At 63.0% G+C, this 13,163-nt stretch overlaps 6 protein-coding genes and 3 non-coding genes across 9 annotated transcripts; 6 read left to right on the forward strand and 3 right to left on the reverse strand.

The window, feature by feature from the left end:
- Positions 1–39: 39 nt before the first annotated feature.
- On the reverse strand, positions 40–537 carry Q8F55_002431 (uncharacterized protein; the record flags this gene model as incomplete). Its single annotated transcript, XM_069351031.1, has 1 exon — positions 40–537. One exon carries the CDS (start codon positions 535–537, stop codon positions 40–42), a length of 498 nt encoding a protein of 165 aa, XP_069211417.1.
- Positions 538–1,326: 789 nt separating this feature from the next.
- On the forward strand, positions 1,327–3,362 carry Q8F55_002432 (uncharacterized protein; the record flags this gene model as incomplete). The annotated part of the gene is made up of 7 exons (XM_069351032.1): positions 1,327–1,486; positions 1,525–1,812; positions 1,845–1,911; positions 1,944–2,498; positions 2,533–2,762; positions 2,802–2,892; positions 2,927–3,362. 7 exons carry the CDS (start codon positions 1,327–1,329, stop codon positions 3,360–3,362), a joined length of 1,827 nt encoding a protein of 608 aa, XP_069211418.1.
- Positions 3,363–3,694: 332 nt separating this feature from the next.
- Q8F55_002433 lies at positions 3,695–3,777 on the forward strand. The gene has a single exon. It is a non-coding gene; the product is annotated as a tRNA-Lys (tRNA).
- A 178-nt stretch (positions 3,778–3,955) lies between these two features.
- Positions 3,956–4,043, reverse strand: Q8F55_002434. The gene has a single exon. It is a non-coding gene; the product is annotated as a tRNA-Lys (tRNA).
- A 424-nt stretch (positions 4,044–4,467) lies between these two features.
- Q8F55_002435 lies at positions 4,468–4,553 on the forward strand. The gene has a single exon. It is a non-coding gene; the product is annotated as a tRNA-Lys (tRNA).
- A 426-nt stretch (positions 4,554–4,979) lies between these two features.
- Positions 4,980–6,167, forward strand: Q8F55_002436 (uncharacterized protein; the record flags this gene model as incomplete). Its single annotated transcript, XM_069351033.1, has 5 exons — positions 4,980–5,191; positions 5,224–5,293; positions 5,325–5,377; positions 5,432–5,520; positions 5,554–6,167. 5 exons carry the CDS (start codon positions 4,980–4,982, stop codon positions 6,165–6,167), a joined length of 1,038 nt encoding a protein of 345 aa, XP_069211419.1.
- A 230-nt stretch (positions 6,168–6,397) lies between these two features.
- On the reverse strand, positions 6,398–8,305 carry MET2 (L-homoserine-O-acetyltransferase; the record flags this gene model as incomplete). The annotated part of the gene is made up of 5 exons (XM_069351034.1): positions 6,398–6,880; positions 6,932–7,685; positions 7,739–7,912; positions 8,049–8,244; positions 8,287–8,305. The coding sequence occupies 5 exons, from the start codon at positions 8,303–8,305 to the stop codon at positions 6,398–6,400; spliced, it is 1,626 nt and encodes a 541-aa protein (XP_069211420.1).
- A 696-nt stretch (positions 8,306–9,001) lies between these two features.
- On the forward strand, positions 9,002–9,604 carry Q8F55_002438 (uncharacterized protein; the record flags this gene model as incomplete). The annotated part of the gene is made up of 1 exon (XM_069351035.1): positions 9,002–9,604. One exon carries the CDS (start codon positions 9,002–9,004, stop codon positions 9,602–9,604), a length of 603 nt encoding a protein of 200 aa, XP_069211421.1.
- Positions 9,605–9,996: 392 nt separating this feature from the next.
- On the forward strand, positions 9,997–12,706 carry Q8F55_002439 (uncharacterized protein; the record flags this gene model as incomplete). The annotated part of the gene is made up of 5 exons (XM_069351036.1): positions 9,997–10,098; positions 10,144–10,667; positions 10,705–11,038; positions 11,076–12,635; positions 12,677–12,706. The coding sequence occupies 5 exons, from the start codon at positions 9,997–9,999 to the stop codon at positions 12,704–12,706; spliced, it is 2,550 nt and encodes an 849-aa protein (XP_069211422.1).
- Positions 12,707–13,163: the final 457 nt, after the last annotated feature.

Consider the following 13,163-nt stretch of genomic DNA (forward strand, 5'->3'; position numbering starts at 1 on the left):
AACGGGTTGCTCTATGTGTCTATGGGGGTGCTGGGGTGGTTACACCTGCTCGCCGCAGCGGCGGCAGACGATGCCCTTGTCGGACTTGTGCGCGTCGTGCCCGTCGCGCGCGCATGCGGCGGGGTCGGCGTGCGTGCGGGGGACGACGTCGTCGTAGCTGGGCGGTGCGGCCTCGTCGGGCTGGTAGGGCGCCTTGCTGCTGGACGCAGGCTCAGCGTACGCGGGGGAGGTGGACGGGCCGGCCTGCCGGCCGCGGGGAAGCGCCGAGCCGTACGTGCCGTCGTACCCCGCGCCGTGGTAGGTCGCGTACGCGAACTCGCGTGGCTGCGTGGTGGTGCTGCTGTTGCCATTGCTGGTGCTGGTGCTGCGCGACGAAGGGGCTGGCGCCTCGGTCGGCGACGGGGTCGAGGACGACGCCGAGGTGGAAGAAGACGACGGCAGGAGCGACCCGATGGCCGTGACCACCGCCGCGGCGTGTGCGCGCCTGCGCGCCCGGCGGCGGCGGTGCATGCCGCCTATGACTGGGATTTCGAGCATGGGGGGGGGGGGTTGGGTTGGGTTGGGTTGGGGTGGGTTGTTGTCGTTGCTGTTGTTGTTGCTGGGCGCATCAGTCGTCGGATCGTCGGTCGTCGATATTTATGCCGCAGACGCAGGCGGTGCACCGGCCTCCGCGGCCCACGTGTCCAGGGCGCCGGCTCGGCACCGTCGGCTTCGGCGTCAACTCGCCGTGTGTGACGCAGCGCTGTGCTATGCTGTGCATGCGGCGTGCGCGGCGTGCATCCGAGTGTCGCCGCGAGTGGGCCGGGCCGGGGGTGCATATCGCATATCGCGCAGCACATCCCCCGCCACGTGCCACGAGTGGATGAGGATGGATGTCGCCTCGGCAAGCCGAGGCATGGATCTGCCCCGACACCCGACCCGGCCGCGCCCGTGTCCGTGGCGTGGCGCTGAGACACTGCTACGCATACCGGCACACCTATCAGATAACTCGACGCAGCCGGCCACAGCAGATCTCGCCCAGCCCAGCCTGGCCAGAGAACAATAGATGCGAGCGTGCTAGCGACCCGGGGCACCTACGCGGCACAGCGGAACAGCGGCAGCACGCCAAGACCCGGCGCCGGCGGGGCCGCTTGGCGCGAGTAATCTGATACGCGAGTCGGCCGAATTTGCCAGTCGCACATCTCGGCGCGCACCTGGGCCTTGGGTCACAGTGGACGGCTGCGGGCCCGAAGCCTGGCTCCGATACCCGGGAGCCAGCACAGCGCGTGACGAGCCCAAGCTAAAAGTCGGGGGCCTGCACCACCCGCCCCCTCCCCACCCATCATCATGGCTGAAAAACAACTCTACCCCGACCACGAGGGCGAGGTCGCGCCCGCCGCCGCCCCCGACACCCGCTCGTACGGCGTGCGCGTGATCGCGGCGACCGTCGCGGCCTTCTCGCGCTGGGACCGCTGGCTGCTCTTCGCGAGCCTCTTCTTCGTTGCCTGTGCGTTGCGTTGCGTGCGCGGGCGGAGCTGACCACAGACGCGCGCGGCCTCGACTCGATGTCGCGCACGCCGTACCAGGCCGCAGCGGTCAGCAGCTGGAACGCGGCGGCGCAAACGTCCTCCCTCGGCGTGATCCGCGCCGTCATCGCGGCCGCCTCGCAGCCGGTCTTCGCCAAGCTCTCCGACTTTGCCGGCCGCTCGTTCGTCGTCTGCGTCGCGACCCTCTTCTACGCTATCGGGTGCATCCTCCAGGCGACGGCCGACAGCTTCCCCAACTACACGGGCGGGTTCGTCTTCTACACGCTCGCGTTTGCCGGGCAGCAGAGTGGGTCGCGAGTCGGGCCACGCTGACCCCAGTCATCTTCTTCGTGCTCATCGCCGACTCGACGTCGACGCGCTCGCGCCTGCTCTTCTCCTTCGTCCCGTGAGTCTACAGCCGGACACCCCTGACCCCAGCTCCCTCCACCTCACCATCAACGCCTGGGTCGGCGGCACGATCGCGCAAAAGGTGCTCGCCAACCTGTCGTGGAACTGGGGCTTCGGCATTCCGGCCATCACGGTCCCCGTGCTCACCGTGCCCCTCCTCGCCGTGCTGTGGGCGGGCAAGCGGCGCGCGCAGGCGCAGGGCCGGCTCGAGGGCGTGCCGCCCGTGCGGACGGTGCTGCGCTCCGCCGCGGGCTGGCGCGAGCTGTTCTGGCAGGCCGACGTCGTCGGCCTCCTCCTGCTCGCCGCGTCGCTGGCCCTCACCCTCCTCCCGCTCACGTTTGGCGGCGGGAACAAGGCGCGCTGGAAGCAGCCGCGCCAGATCGTCCCCCTCGTCGTGGGCGTCGTGCTCTGCCTCCCCGCCTTCATCGTGTGGCAGTGGCGCGGCGCGCGCCACCCCATCATCCCCTTCAGCCTCCTCAAGCACCGCCACGTGCTGTGCGGCCTCGCGATCGGCTGCCTCTGCGCCATGGCAAGCACGTCCCAGGGCTCGTACCTCTACTTTACGCTGCTCGTGTCCTTTGGCCGGTGAGTGGCTGTGGCCGGGGCAGGCTGACCCCAGTTCGGTCGAGTCGGCGACCCGCATCCAGAACATCTACTCGTTCACCCAGACGACGTTTGGCCTCTTCATCGGCTTTGTCGTCCACCGCGTCCGCCGCCTCAAGCCCTTTGTCTGTGCCGGCGGCCTCATCTTTGTGCTCGCCTACGGCCTGCTGTACCGCTACCGTGGCGGGCACTCTGACGCCGAGGTTGCGGGCGTGATTGGCGCCGAGGTCGTCCTAGGCATTGCAGGTGGGTACGGCGCGACTGGCACGAGCTCACCAATTCCAGGCGGTATGGTCTACTTCCCGACCCAGGCGGCCGTGCAGTCGGTCGTCAAGCACGAGCACGTTGCCATCGTCACGGCGCTCTACACTGCCTGGTGAGTCCCGTTCCCGCTCCCCCTAACCTCGCAGCTTCCAGGTCGGCGCCGCGCTCGGCAACTCGATGTCAGGCGCCATCTGGACCAACACGATGCCCAACGCCCTGCGCCAGGGGCTCGAAGACGCCAACATTGCCAACGCGACCGCGCTCGCGAAAGACGTGTACGGCAACCCCGTGGCCTGGATCAAGAAGTACCCCGTCGGCACGCCCGAGCGCCACGCCGTCGAGGGCGCGTACCGCGACGTCCAGCGCAGCATCTGTATCGCGGGGATGTGCGTCACGGCGCTGCTGGCGGTCCTGGCCTGGGGGCTCGCCAACCCCCGCCTCGGCGACCAGCAGAGCCTCGACGACGACCAGCTCGGCGAGATTGGCATGGGCGAGGCGGTTGCCAAGGGCGGTGCCGAGAGGAAGGCGGGCGAGCAGGCGGAGGCTGTCCCCCAGGGCGAGAAGGCTGGCCTGCGCGCGTGAGCGGGTCGTGCAGATTCGTACAGTGTCGAATGCATCGGCGTGCGCGGCGGCGTGGTGTGTAATGCCAGCTACTGGGATGGGGAGCGCGTTGGCGGCGGCGGGTGCGACGCGGTCGCAGCTCGGACAACCTCCCAGGCGTCAGTCTCGCCTCAAGTTGGGCCAATGGTCCGGAACACCGCCGGTCGAGCCCATATCACGGACGAGAGCCATGTCGACTGCCGCACACACGCACGTATGCACGAGCGAGCTGGAGGCTTGAGACCCAGTAAGGGGGCCGCACCGTGGCGCCACACTCACCCGCTCATAACACCCCCGGGGGCAAAATTTGCGTGGCCTGGTTATATCAGTCGGTAGATAGTTTGACTCTTACTACTAAGACATCAAAATGTCATGGGTTCGAGCCCCATACTAGGCTAGCTTTTTGGGAGGCAAGAGCAGATGTAGACGAGTTGGTTGGCGGTCTCGCCCTCCTCCAGTCCGACGGCCCAACTCCCTTCCTCCCCTCCCCCACACCTTCTTTCCTCCCCTCCCCCAACACTCCTGGCAACACGACGTCCAAAAGAACATGCATGCGCGCACGCACGCAAAACACTAGCCTAGTATGGGGCTCGAACCCATGACATTTTGATATCCTAGCGCGGGGGTAAGAGTCAAACTATCTACCGACTGATATAACCAGGCGCGCGTGGTTGGGTCGTCTGCGCGCGTTGAAGGGCAGCCAGGGGGTGCGAGGGGTGCGCCGTGCGACGGGTGCGCTGCGCGTGGCGCTCAACAGCTGCGCAGCGGAGGGGCGAAGATTCGGGTGCGAGGCGCGCGCCGACGGGGCTGGGCGGAGGAGAGGACGTGGGTCGCACCTGGCCGTCCGCGCCCCTCCTGCGCGGCATGCATGAGCAGGCTGGTCCGAACGTCAGAGGGGGATCACTTACGCCGTTCGGCGCCCTCACGGAGTCCCCCCCGGCCCGTGGACGCACGCCGGCGGAGAAATGGCATACCCAGGCCGCGGTGGGTGAGGAGCGGACAGCCTCCACCTTTGCTGCCACCGAAAATTTGCCCCCTTCGCCGCTCTTAGACGAGCTGCCACTTGGCAAATCGCCAATTCCAGCATGCCTGGTTATATCAGTCGGTAGATAGTTTGACTCTTACTACGTGAAAGACATCAAAATGTCATGGGTTCGAGCCCCATACTAGGCTTCGTCTTTTGCGTGGCGCGGGTGTGGGTGCATGGAGTGCGACTTCGACGCGTAGGTGGGGGAGGGAGGCTGGTCGTGACGTGTATCACGAAGTGGTGGTCTGTGCGTGGGCGCGCTGTGGGCGGCGGTGGTGGGCGTGACTGTCACGATGTGAGCTGGCGGTGACGGGGTATGCATGCATCGAGATTGTTTCACTCGCTCGCACAAAGACGAGATCGAGGCACAAGAAATGTGTTGGTAGGCGGCGCGGCGTCAGTGGCGACATGCGTTGCTGCCCCGCCGGCCCCCACCCTGGCCCATGTGAACATCGTCACACTATCTGCTCCCGCCAAGCGCGGTGGGCGGCGGCGCGGCGAGCAGCCAGAAACCAGACGCGTCAAGTCCGAGCAACTCAACGCAACGCTCATCCACTCTCCCTCTGCTCGCGATGCCGCCCGTGGCCTACTCCGCCAGCACGCATCACCAGCACCGCAAGCTGCCGTCGAGCTACTCATCCGCGCCCTCGACGCACGCCGCCGCGGCGCGCGCCCACCTCCCGCACCACAGCCACGCGCACGGCCCAGCCATGGGCGCCAGCGAGCGCGCGGCGCAGGCGGCGCTCGACGACCTCTCGCGCCGCGTGCGCGAGCAGTCTGACAAGTGGGTCTGGGGCAGGGGCTCGCTGACAGCAGGATCCAGAAGGCGCTCACGCCGGCCGCGGAGGCGGCCAAGGGGTTCGCAGAGTCCAACCCCGTCGTCTTTGTGCGTTCGCGCATGGGCTCGCTGACGGTAGACGTTCCTCGCCATCTTCGCCGCGCTCAGCTTCGTCCCCGTGCTCTGCTTTGTGTGAGTCGCTTTGCCGGCTATGTCTGCCCGGCTAGAGCGAGCTCACACGCCCAGCGGATTCGTGGCCGCCTCGACCATCTTCCTAACCGCCGCGGCCGCGCTCATCCTCCTCTTCCTCATCCTCGGCACCGTCTTCCTCGGCGGTGAGTAGCCCCCGCGCCAGCCCCTGACCCCAGCCGCGTTCGTCCTCCCCGTCATAATCTTCACGGGCATCGTGTCCTTCGTCGCCCTGTCCATCCTCCTCGCCCTCTTCCTCGCGCACAGGCTCTACCTCCACCTCGTCGACTCGACCGCCGACGCCGTGACGCTGGCCACCGTCGCCGCCGGCTTCCGCACGTGGACAGACGAGACGTTTGCGCGTATCGGGCTGGGCAGCTACGCGCACCGGCCCGCAGCGTTCGAGGACTACCCTGTCGTGTCTCGCTCGCTTGACAAGCGCTCGAGCTACGACGCGAAGAAGGAGGCAGCGATTAGCAACGCGCTCAAGGCGCTCTCGGGCGAGTCCAAGGCCCCGGTGCAGCATGAATTCGTGCCCACCCTCAACGCGGACGACTTGAGGCCAGCGCAGGCGGGCGACGACTTCAAACTCGTGCCCGGCCATATCGACCGCCCCGCTAGCGGGCGCTCGTCGGGCGGCTCGTCGCCGTCCCTCTATGTCAAGGCTGAGCCCACGCACCAGGCCGACCTGTTCAACCCCACCACGCCGTCTGTCAACACCGATTCCAAGCGAGAGTTTGACGACAGCGCGTCCGACTGGACATCCGAAAGCGTCCACAGCGTGCACCGGTAACTCTTTCTAATACATGGCGATACGCCCTTTGGTTTCATGTGACGACAAAAAAGACACAAACTACCTCCCTATCTACTGTATCCGTGCCGCGTGTTGTAGATGTTGCAATGTGACGTCGTTTCTCGGCGGGTTGGACCGCAATGCGATGCTTACAGCGGCTCGGGTTGGACCGCAATGATTACAGTGGCTCGGCTGAGCCTATTTCCTCTTGTTCTCTTCGATGTCACCCACTACCACCGGGTCACATCCGCCTCGGCCTCGCCAAACACCGACTCCTTCTTGACGGCAAAGCCCTCCTCTTCCTCCTTGTTCCACTCGTCGAGGCTGATGACGCGCTCGCCGTAGAACGACGGCACCTTGCGCCGCAGCCACCCGTCGACCCAGCCGTTGATGGCCTCAAACTCGAGCAGGAAGCCGTCGTGCCCGTCCGAGCTCGGGATGATGACCAGCTCGGCGTCGGGGATGTGCGCAGCGAGCTCGCGCTGCTCCGACGGCTGGAACAGACCGTCCGACTCGATGCCAATGACCAGCGCGGGCGGCTCGTGCGACAGGGCGTTGTACAGCGCCTGCTCGATCTCGTGGTCGTCGTCGCCGACCACGGCCGGCAACGAGTGCGACGCGCCACCGGGGAACACGGACGGATGCGACAGGTCGTGCGTGTCGAGCTTGCGCGTAATGTGGATGTAGCAGTTGGCGTCGAAGCGCGATGTGAACTGCCAAGGCGTCAGTGTCGGCCCTTCCGCAACCCCGAAATTAGCACAAACCTTGTCGCCCTGGTAGCGCAGGTAGCTCTGAGCGTTGAAGATCTTGGTCTCGCCCCGGTCACCGGCACCAGTGCCAAGCTTTGGCTTGCCGCTCGGGATTCCCAAGTCGAGTGATGTAAGGGGTGCGACGTCGCCGTTGCCGTTCACGGCGTGGTGCGCCAAAGACGGTGACAGGCTCTGCGGCGTCAAGGGCGTGCCGTCCTCCTTGGTCGGCGAGGGCGCACGGCTGTCGCGGTGCGCCGTGTTGGGGAACGAGCGGTGGCCATCGTTGTGCTGCATCCACGCTGACGAGCGGTCAAGCTCAGCAGTCGACGGGTCGGAAGGGTTGGTCGTCTCCGATCCGCCCATGACACGCACGCCGCCGTGCGGGATCTTGCTGCCTCGCCTTCCGTTGCCCTGCTTCCTTCCGAAGCGAGACTCGAACGAGTCTCGGCTACGGTACGTCAACAACGCCGCCATGCGCGCTGCTGCGAGACCGCGCGTGGGCTGCGCCGACATGTCGACCTCGCCGTGGTTGTCGTAGTAGTACCCGTCCTTGTAGTCGGGGTCCGAGTAGATGGACTGGCGTTGCGCCTCGCCCCACGAGATGCACCATGCCGAATGTCTAGCCGACGTGGCAAGGGGCACGATCGCCTTGACAAACCCGGCGGGCGTGTTCAATGGCCACTCGAGCGTGGTCATGCCGCCCATCGATCCGCCGATAACTGCGGCGACCGACTCGACGCCCAGCTGCTTGAGCACCTGGTAGTGCAATCTGTTCACGTCAGCTAGGCGATCCATCACACGACCGTGCCCGTTCCCACATACCGCACGTCGTCCTTGGCTGTGCTGCCTGGCATCTCGGGGCCATAGGGCCGCCCAGTCGCCGGGTTGATGGTCACGCTCGACACGGTGCCGTACGGAGAGCCGATGACATTGCCGCAGAAGATGAAGAAGCGCGTGGGGTCGAAGGCTCGGTTGGGTCCAAGAAGGGGTCCCCACCTATTTGGAATGTTAGATCGATCCATGCCACAGATGGTCTGGTGTCCCCGTTGCGCAGCAAGCGGTGTTGACGGTGGGTGGATCTCGCCATTGTGCAGCGTCGCCACTCCATCGCAACGCACCGCACCACACTCACCAGTCCTCGACGTCGGCGCTGCCAGTGAGTGCATGGCAGATGACCATGCAGTTGTCGCGCGCGGCATTAAGCTTGCCCCATGTCTTGTATGCGACGGGCACGTCCGAGAGTACCGCACCCGACTCGAAAGCGAAGGTCGGGAGCACTGCGACCTCCTGGTCGATCAAGCTGGCATAGCTGTTCGTGTTGTTGCCGTCTGGGATATCAGCAATGGTTCCGCCGTCGTCGAACGACTCACTCGACGTCTCCGCCGTCATTGTGATCAGTGTCGGCGTTCTGATCAAGATACTGTGTGTGTGATAGTGAGATGAGTTGTTAAATCGGTATGATGAGGTTGGAGTGTCGCAGAATTCCAGACGGAGCCTAGGGGTTTTACGATTCCAAGCAAGACCAGGAATGCTAGCAATCAGCCTGCGTCAGTCAATAGTCAGTCGATTTGGATTGTCGACTCGGCCGTCCGGCCGGCCATTCTAACAAGGTATCCGAACCGAACCTTGGACTCGGGAGAGTCGAGGGGCCCAAGCCGCCGTTTTGCCTAGCACGTCATTTCGCCCCATTATCGCAAATATTTTCAAAGTCGACTTGAGTGCCAGGCCCCGCTTAATGGTGCCACCAGCCGCTCCTATCGCCAGTCGACAACAAAGCACGAACGCAGAAAACAAGGTCACGAGACCTCGGACCGCCTCTGCGGATGTCAGTACTTAATCTGCACGCTTAAGCAAGCCGAGAACGGTCAGCAGAGCGGACAAAGGCCAAGCACGAAGCCAACGCTGGCCACATGGTGCAAGAGTTCGGCGCTCCTGCCGAGCCTTTCCAGCATGCCACCGCATGCCGAATTAGACTGGCACTAGGCGTGCAAGGAAATCCGCATCCCGGGCAGACTCACCTTAAAACGACTGCGAGGTGGTGGGTGACACGCGACAAGGCACTCGACGTCACCCACCTCCTCCACAATGTCCAGCGCCAATGCACAGCTCCTCAAAGCCGCCGCGTCCGGCAGCGTAGACGAAATCGCGCGCGCGCTGTCAGCCGGCGCCGACGTCGAGACGCGCGACTCGTCGCAGCGCACGCCCTTGCTCCTTGCGTCGCTCGGGGACCACGTCGGCGCAGCCAAAGCGCTCGTGGCCGCGGGCGCGGACCCGAACGCGCAGGACACGATCCTCCAGTCGGCATGGCTCGTCACGGGCGTGACGGGATCCGTGCCCATGCTCGAGGTGCTCCTCACAGCCAACCCCAAGCCAGACCTCACCCTGCGCAACCGGTACGGCGGGGTGAGCGTCATCCCCGCCTCGGAGCGCGGGCACGTCGACTATGTCCGCCGCGTGGTGACCACGGGCATCAACGTCAACCATGTCAACAACCTCGGCTGGACGGCACTGCTCGAGGCTGTCATTCTCGGCGACGGGAGTGACAAGTACGCCCAGATTGTGCGAATCTTGCTAGAGGCCGGCGCCAAGACCTCTATCGGCGATAACGACGGTGTCACTGCGCTGCAGCATGCCAGGACGAAGGGGCAGGGCCGGATCGTCGAGATTCTTGAGCAAGCCGAGGCGTAGGGTGCTAGATGGTGTATATGGATGTATGAGAAAGGAGAGACAGAGAGAAGATTGATTGCTGGTGCCAAGTGGTGGGTCTACGCACAGACGAGCGGCGTCCGGTCGCCGGTGACCGGTATCAAGTCGACCCCGGCGACACACCCACACACACACACAACGTCTTGTTCGTCTCGCATCATCTTCCTTGGTCATCTTCTTCATCCAACTTGATCATCTTGCATTCTCTCTTGTCGACATTCATCCTCGCCGTGCTTCTCTCCATTCCTCCTATTGTTCAGCACTCGACCCTTTGACTGCGACTCTAGTCGTCACATCGAAACCACTCATTGCCTCAACTCATCTTCTCCTCACATCCCCCACCCATTGACTCCCTCTCACCTCAATGACCAGCCATGCGCACCTCAGCTCAACGCGTCTTTACTGATCCGTCGCTTCGGCCAGTCCTCAAGCACATTCTCCTCGCATCGATCAACGACCTGCCGTCGCTGTTCTCGGTGGGTTGGGTGACTCAATGAACGTGCAACAATCTGACCCATCAGGTCTGCTGCAACCTCCGCGACTACATGCACAACGACCCCTTCTTCCTCAGCGTCTGCGAAAACATGACATTCAGCGTCCCACTGTTCCGTTACTCGCTCGATGGCGACCTGCCCAACCGGCCCCTCGATATCCGCCCGCTCGCCTGCATCGAGAGCTCCAGGCGCGAGGAGTCACTCCAAGTCGGGGCGCCCGTGCTCACGCGCTGTGTGCACCCCGAGGGGGAGGTTCTCGATGTGCGCGACGGGTACATGGCTACCAGGACTAAAGCTGGAACTGGCTGGACGCTGTGGGCCCTCCCTCTGGCCCACGAGGTGAGGAGGACGTACCTGAAGAACCAAGACGATGTCAAGCTTTCGTCCCCTGCCGACGACATGATTCCGCTTCAAGACATCTACCTTCCTCCTCGCCCCAAGGGAGCGGTTGACCAGCAGCGCATGTGGACCTGGGAGTTTGAGTGGTCGGACAAGTTTGCTGCGCTGGCCATATACCCGCAAGACAACATTGTGATCATTGCGGCACAGCCGTGAGTTGGTGGTTACCGCACACTGCTGATTCCGCAGAGCCTTTGTGCCCTACGCCAGCAAGAGGAACACTCCGCTCGAGACAGGCCGAGCACACCGCATCTATTTCTTCCAGCTCCGCCCGTTTGGCCTCGACCGTGTCAAGAACAAACCCAAAGCCGTCTCGCCAACGCCCCTGGAGCAGCACCCCGAGGCCAAACTGCCCTTTCTCGAATTCATCATGCCGTACCACATGGGCGAGTGGGACGTCTCCTACACTCTGAAACCCGGCCCGGGTGGCCTCGTTGGCCTTCTCATCAAGAGCGAAGGGTCAAGATCGTGCACAACTGGACCACTCATCGTCTTCAACTGGATTCACGGCCACTGCGTTACAGTATGTTAGCGCTACTATAGCTCAGCTGACACCCCAGGCCTTCGGAATCGAGCCAAGTCTCACTCGCACCATCGACTTCGACTTCTTCAGCGCCAAGCACATTGTGCTTCTCAACGTCCGCCCGCTGTCTGACGAAGAGCATGACACGTACGTGCACCGTCCGGAAGGCGCTCCGAAGACCTCTCCGGATATCGCTGTCCTCAGCCCCAGTCTGGTGCTGGTCCGCATAAGCCCCAACCTCGGCCACGCCCTAAACGTCTCCCAACTCCAACGCCCCATTGGAGGGCAAGGTGCATCAGTAACTCTCGCCCACCCTCCTGGAACGTGGACCGTGTGTGAGAGCTTCGCCACATCTTCCAATGGAATCGTGGCTCTCGAGCTCCCTCCAATCTCGGACAACATGACAACAAGGGACCAGGCCGGTGAGGTGCTCAACACTGTCTCTGGAACTGTCTGCATCAACCCACCACTGTCATTGGGATATCTCGGGAGCATGGTTTCATATGCGCTCTACCCGCACGGGGGAGGGCCATCATCACCGCAGCCGCGCCCCGCTCTCCGTGGAAGGATAAATGCTTCCCTCTTTATTGATCGCGTGCCCATGAGCACTCGTAGGATGGCAGTCGAGAGCGCGCTGCGTCAGTGGCGCGAGCAGCTAGACCAGTCTAAACCTGACGGCACTGAAGGTATCAGCAAGGCGTTTGACGATCTTCTTTGTCTCATGGTGAAGACCCATCAAAATTCGTTCAAGGAATCCAGAGCCAATGGCGAGACCTGGAGACTCGACTTCTACCACGAAATCGAGTTCCGATACCCTCTCAAACTCTTTACCAGCATCATCAACTTCTGCAAGTCGCTGGAGGACAAGGGTTTCTTTTCAAACCGCAAGGGGCATGGCGGGGACCGCCCCTTCACCCGCCTCCTCGACGCCATCGAGAACTGTGGTGGGATGCAAGTGCAGGCAAAGAAGTTTGCTCAGCTCCTCTGCCCACCTGTTCGGCCCTTGAAGGACATAGTACCCGACCTCCAGGGTGATTGGCAGAGTTTTGCGGACATGCAGTCCACCTGGATGATCGCCACGGCAACCTATGGTCCACGAGCTATCGACATCGAGTCGTTCAACATCTACAGCCACCCACCGCCCATGGCTATCCGTTCTGAAGACATGAGGAGCAAGAAGATCCGGCATTCCAACTTTCTGGTCAAGTCGTACGCTGGTGGTTTGTACTTTCCTCGCTTCCACCTCCTCAGCGGTCCGGAATTCGAGCCTCTGCGTCGCAAGTGTGCGCCAGAGTGCAAGGTTCACCACACCCCAATGCTGGTGATTCCGACGGGGAATCGCCGGGTCGGCTGCTCCCGTGGATCCACTCGCGGGTTGCCAACCTCGAACGCCTGTCCCGATACCCCGACCTTCAGTCCCAATGTCATCACAACCCCGTATCCAATCGCCCGCAACTCGGCTAGCCTGCCGATACCAGACCTGATGGTCACGCGGCCTCAGGCGCTGCCGTACTGTGAAGGGCAGTCTGTTCTGGTTTGTGACCAGGCCTCGATAAAGGAGGCCTACTTTGACGGGCAGTCGTTTGTGCTCGTCCAGGTGAGTTTGTTTTCCCGCAGCGTTTAACTGACGCCGCACAGAAGGACCTTGTTTCCATCTTCTGTTTCTGATACTTGTGTAGCGGCGCTTGCCTTGTTCCTTGTTACCATTTTGTACACCCAGCGGTCGCAAGACTTGCTCCACAGACCTCTATCAGTCGCTTGTCCATGAACCACCACCACATTCACTCTCTCTCTCCGCCACTATGTAGTTTTGTTTACACTTTTGACATTTGGTGGGCAGCGTCATGTGATCCATGTCCATGTCGCTTGCCGCAAGATTACGATTGCTGCGGCACCACTGCCGCCAGATGGCTGGCTGTGATACGAGGCCAAAAGTGACCCCACGTCATTTATGCAGGGTATTACGCCGCTATCAGCCCTGACGTAAGAGCCTATCGGATGGGACAAGAGCCAGGCTTGATGCAGGTAAGAGTCGTAGGACATGACCCAGCCAGGAGCCAGCCCGCCAGCCATAGTCTTGGTTTGTACCTGTCTTCTAAACACCAAAATCAATCTCGAGATTCGA

The sequence above is a fragment of the Vanrija albida genome (assembly GCF_041260175.1).
Source record: "Vanrija albida strain AlHP1 chromosome Unknown contig_2, whole genome shotgun sequence".
Classification (NCBI taxonomy): domain Eukaryota; kingdom Fungi; phylum Basidiomycota; class Tremellomycetes; order Trichosporonales; family Trichosporonaceae; genus Vanrija; species Vanrija albida.